This window comes from Dendrobium catenatum, unplaced genomic scaffold (assembly GCF_001605985.2).
Source record: "Dendrobium catenatum unplaced genomic scaffold, ASM160598v2 fragScaff_scaffold_627, whole genome shotgun sequence".
NCBI classification, from domain to species: Eukaryota; Viridiplantae; Streptophyta; class Magnoliopsida; order Asparagales; family Orchidaceae; genus Dendrobium; species Dendrobium catenatum.
In genome coordinates, this window is record NW_021319089.1 from 796,355 (window position 1) to 802,354 (window position 6,000).

The 6,000-nt window shown below is 37.3% G+C and overlaps 1 protein-coding gene across 1 annotated transcript in view; it reads right to left on the reverse strand.

Moving 5' to 3' along the window:
• Positions 1-6,000, reverse strand: part of LOC110112669 (nodal modulator 1) — a gene marked incomplete in the record, with an annotated part of 84,119 nt that overhangs the window by 37,553 nt on the left and 40,566 nt on the right. The window contains 2 exon segments of the mRNA XM_020844969.2: positions 4,339-4,515; positions 4,692-4,820. Coding sequence (XP_020700628.1) covers positions 4,339-4,515; positions 4,692-4,820 — 306 coding nt within the window.

Here is a 6,000-nt window from a genome sequence, read left to right on the forward strand (position 1 = left end):
GAAAAATGCTATAAATCTTCTTGAAGAGATCAGCCTTCTTGCATGCAAGCCTATTGATTCTCCCATGAAATGATGAAATCAATGCAATCATCTGAGCGATAAAATCTTTGAAGATACTTCTTGCTATCATTTGATTGATTGAAAAACAAATCTATTTGATTGTCACATAACCTATATATCTTTTGTTGTTTGGGTTCTTAGTCGGCATATAGAAAACCCAAAGAAGAAACATTGGGGCATTGTTCTAACAATTTTAAGATATATGAAAAGATCACCATGGAAAGGTCTAGTCTATCAAAAATATAATCAACTAAGGATTGAAGCTTTCCAGATGCCAACAATGATGAAACGATTGAAGTTTGAAAGCCAATTTCAGGTTTATGAGTCTTTGTGGGAGGAAAACAAGGATAAGAATCAGACTATTATAGCTAGATCTAGCACCAAGCAAAATATAGAGCAATGGCCAATTCTTCTTGCAAAATAATGTGGATAACCATTCTAAAAGAATTTAACTTTCCTAATACAGAATATACAAATCTTAACCATAATAATCGCTTAGTTAACTACATTGCAAGTAATCTTATCTTTCATACAATAACAACAACAACATCAAGCCTCTATCCCACTACGTAGGATCGGCTACATGAATCATTTTTCTCCTTTGTGTCCAATTAAGAGTCAAATTCTCACTTAAATCTAACAAAGAAAGATCATTTCTAATATTTTCTAACCAAGTCTTTTTAGGTCTATGATAGGAAGCATTTGTAGATCTCAAGTAATTCCTATCAATCTTGGAAAACAACGAGAATTCTGCACAAAAATTCACATAAACTAGGAAAAACCATAGATAATTTGTATTATTTGATGAAACGGAAACATAAAATACCAAGATACAATTCATTCTCTATTCAAGAGGAGGATCTATCTCTCCAAATTCTTAGACGCCGCTAGAGCCCAAAACCTAAGAGAGATCTCAAATTTCAGCCAAATTCAAGATGCCCTAGCCCTAGGAAAACAAACCATTTAATGCATACAATCCACAAGTAAATCTCTAAACAGTCCTTTGATGCAAATTTCCCTCCTAAACTTCTCTTAAAAGCTTCCCAATCTGCTCTTTTGGACTATACAGTTTGATTGGCATATGTAGAAGGCAGACTTTTCCCACTTATGTTGCATGCAAGCCGTTTCCATAGGGACCGGCTGGACTGGTTTAACAATACTCCCTTTCTAAAGACCCATCTTATCCACAAGGTGGAAAGACGACACCCTCCTCCCTTCCCTCGTCATCACAAACGGTAAGAACCTGAAGAGTGCAATCCTTACAGTCGTGCCCTGACGTATATCTCTCGTCACATCTGAAACAAAGCCCTTTCATTCTCTTCTCTTGTAAATCCGTTTCTGTGAGCTTCTTAAAGTTGTCCTCAGGTCTTCCTCCTGCAGCCTTTTCCTTCGAAGTCCCCTAAAGAATATCCGTTGTTGACTCCTTGGATGCCAATAAAGTGATGGTCATCATGTACGAGCCTCTTAAGCTGCTGCCTCCCATTCCTCTCTCCAAGTGCCTATGATTCTTCACCAACTGAGCTAGCTCCATAGCCTCTCCCAAGTCGCGAGGCCTCATCACTCTTACTGCGCAGATCTCTGGTTTCAATCCCTTCATAAATTTCCCCTCCAGTATAGTCTCTGGAAACCGATCCAGTCAATTAACGAGGTACTCAAATTGCTCATAGTACTCCACCATTATCCCCTCCTGCATCAAAGTGAAGAACTTCACATAGAAGTCCCCTCCCCTGCTGGTTTGAAAAGTTTCCAACAAGCAGTCCTTAAACTCCCTCCAAATCTGAATCGGTCACCTCGTATCCCTCCACTGGTGTCATATTAAAGCCTTCCCTTCCAAGCACATCCCAGATGCCACCAGTCTCTCCCCCTCCGTCAACCTGTTGACGGTATAGTACCTTTCCACCTTGTAGATCCACCCATGGGAATTCTCTCCCTAAAAAATAGGCATTTTCAACTTCTTCACCCTCATCACCTCCATTCCCTTTGTTCCATTCATAATTTTCCCTTTCCCAAGGGGTGGTTCCCCCCAAGTGTCTCAATCATCCTTTCTATATTCATACTCCAGCCTTTCATCAAATTCCCACCTTCACCTTTCAAATTCAGCACCCTTTGGATCATAACAACCCCTTCCTGTTCAAACTCAGACCCCCTTTGATCATAATTACTCATTTCCCTTTCAAATCTTGCCCTTCTCCCTACAAATCAGCACCACTTTGTTCTTGCCCTACTTCCTACCCCCTCTTCCCATACCCTCTTCCTGACTCCTCCTTAAGAATATGGGCTCTAGGGGAGGCATTTTTTATGTTCCCACTAAAATCTCTTTCTCTTGATCTTCCCTTCATCTGATTGGCTTAGAGTTTTTCCAACTTCCCTGAATGTTGATGCCTTCCCTCACCTCCAAAAACGATATTTTGGTTTGGCCCTTGAGCACTTTCTTCAACACCTCCGAAAAAATTTGAATTAATCTTATCATGGATGACTAAAATATCTTTTTTTTAATCTGAAACATGAGTTTCAAGATCTGAAATTTCAAATTTCATTTGTCCGATCTCCTCTTCTGATACTTCTACTTTTTTCTCTGGACATAAGTCCCCGGATTATTGTTAGGCTCGAAAATCCAAATTTCCACAAAAAATAGACAAAATCACGGCGTGAAATAAAAAAACTGTTGCAAGAATTCTCCAAAAATAGTCCAAGAATCACTATGATACCAATTTGATAGGAAGCAATTGTAGATCTCAAGTAATTCCTATCAATCTTTGGAAAACAGCGAGAATTCCTCACAAAAATTCACACAAAACTAGGAAAAGCAATAGATAATTTGTATTATTTAATGAAATGGAAACATAAAATACCAAGATACAATTCATCCTCTATTCGAGAGAAGGATCTATCTCTCCAAATTTTCTAGATGCCGCTAGAGCCCAAAACCTAAGAGAGATCTCAAATTTCAACCAAATTCAAGATGCCCTTAGCCTTAGGAAAACAAACAATTTAATGCATACAATCCAAAAGGAAATCTCTAAATAGTCCCTACATTCAAATTTCCATCCTAAACTTCTCTTAAAATCTTCCTAATCTGCTCTTTTGGACTATGCAGTTTGATCGGCATATGTAGGAGCCGGAACTTTTCCGCCTTTGTTGCCCACAAGCCGGTCCCATATGGACCGGCTGGACTGGTCTAACAGTCTAGCACTACTTTCTTAACATAAGCCAAAGCTAATACATTTACTTTCCTAATCGGGTCATCAGAAGGCCGCCGTTTTGTGTGATCAAACCATCTAAGGCGACCCTATAATATTATCTTCCACTGGAGCTACTCCAACTACTTCAACCTTTTCACGTATATGCTCATTCGTACCTGTCTCTAAGAGTAAAGCTACTCATCCACCTAAGCATCCTCATCTCTCTACAACACTTATTATGCTTCTCTTTTAATGGCTAACATTGTACACCATAACATTGCAGGTCTCACCATCATCTTATAGAATTTTCTCTTAAGTTTGAATGGGACTTAACTATCACACAATAAGCCCGAAGTATTCCTCCACTTCAACCATCCAACTTGAATTCTAAGTAATCTTAGCTTTAATAAAAGAACCAAAAAAAATATTAAAGTTGATTGTCGCTTCATCAGAGATACAACCATGCTATAGAAAAGCATAACTACACACATTTATAATTAAGAACAATTCATTAACAATTTGCCGAAGCACTAGAACCTCTTCTTTTTTCCAATCTTTCTAACATACTAAAACCTATTAATGCTCCAATTTGAGGGGATTATTAGCAAAAAAATGCACTAAAAATATTATAACAAAGTACTAGAATAGTAAGATTTGTTTTAATAATTATAAAATATCCTCAAAGTTGAATAAACTCTCCTCCTTCTTTCATTGAACTTTTCTCAAATTCACATAAAAATAGGCAAAGCATTCGCTGAATAGGATATTAAAAAAATAATTGGTCCTCTCAGCATTAAATTAAATAAGGCTTTTGTGTCAACGCTTTTAGACTTTTGCCTTTTATAACTATTCTTATTTTTAAACAAGACAAATTATTGTCCTCGTTATTAAAACTTAAATATAGCTATCCAATCTCACCAAAAAAACAAGCTACATGTAATTTTTTTTGTAGATCCCCTGAAAATAAATTAGAATAAATCAATTCCAAAATGTGAATTCATTTTCTTCCCAATGGGAATGTTTTGAAATTGAAGATAAAGATAAAACAATGTTCATCAAATCTGAAATTGAATTGATATTAAAGGCATGCATGTACCATGATGCGATATTTCCCAGGAAAGATGTTTCGAAAAATGAAGTCACCGCCCTCGTTGCTCAAGGAAATCACCTTCCTTTCCTGCTCGGTTTCACCAACTAATCTCACAAGTGACAAAGAAACAGATTTGCTGCATTTCTCCTTGCAAAGTACAGTTCCATAAATGTTAACCTGAGCCTGAATTTTTTAGCACTTGGCATTCAGAAACATTGACCTCAACAATGTTTTTTGTAAAAAAGAAAGTCTAAGAGAATCCAGAAAATTAATAAAAAAATTTATTTTATGAAAAAAATTACAATACCATAAAAGCTGCAGTTAAAAGTTGTGAGAAAATTTTAAATTAAGCTCTTTACCTCAAAAAACTCAACATCAAGCAATGGAGTGTTGACCTTGATATCAATATATGCTGGAGAAAATAGAGGGCTTGAGGAATTATCAGAATTTACTGCCAATGCAGATAGCTGATATTCACCAGGAGGGACCTACAATGGGTTAACAAAAAGTTTAGCATGACCAACAAATTATGGAGAACACATTCATATATTATATACGAAAATAAAAAGCATGAGCAGACCAATAGCAAAAGTATAAACAAGAGGAAACACAAGAATTTCAATATTCAAAAGACTAACGAAATCATAGAAACATATTTTTGAGGTATGTTTGGAGCATAAAAATGGTTCTAGTTACACGATTCCACTATTGACTGGTTTCTAGCTATTTCCATTGGGTCTAAGTGCTACATATGATTCACTTACATAATACTTGTTCCATAGAAAAATATCTCCACAAAATTTCATGATGAAAAGCATCTAATTGGTTTCCCATTTGAAGAATCCTTATCTAATGCATTCCAGACATACATAAGAGTATATTAAATCAAATATATTCCTCTGCTCAAGAAGATCTAGGAATGATGTTGTTAGACCGGTCCAGCCGGTCCACGCGGGACCGGCCCAGACGCTAAACACGCGAAATTTCTCGCCTGGGCGGAGGCCGCGCGAGCCGTTAGCATTGCGGGAGCCTAATAGGAAGGTTTTTTGGGGAGATTAAGAGGGGAATTTGAATGTAGGGACTGTTTAGGGATTTCCTTTTGATTTGTATGCATTAAATAGTTGTTTTTCCTAGGGTTTGAGTATCTTGAATTTGGCTGAAATTTGAGATCTCTTAGATTTAGGTTTTCTTTGGGCTCTTGGCGTTGCCAGAGATTTGGGAGAGATCGATCCTCCTCTCGAATTGAGGATCAATTGTATCTTGCTGTTTTTATTCATCTACTAGTGAAATACAAGCTTTCCTTTGAGTTTTCTCTCAGATTTTCCCCGGACAAGTGCTGTTTTTCTGCTGTAAACAGCAGATTTCTGCTGTTTTCCTGCTGTGGGCAGCCATTTGGCTGCTGTTGGTTCGCCGATTTTGGTTAGGTTGCTTGTGAATACAAGCACTTCCTATCAAATTGGTATCAGGACGTCATTTTTGGGACCATCGGCGGCTGAAATCCTGAAATTTCAGCGGGTTTTTTGGCATTCGGAGGAAGATTTCTTGTGACTCGTAGAAAGAAAGATGAACGAAAAGAAGATCGAAGTTCTAGAAGGCGAATTTGGCCAATTAAAAGCAGATTTGGAGGAAAAAGAATTCCTTGACTTAGAATGATTCACCGCCAAACAA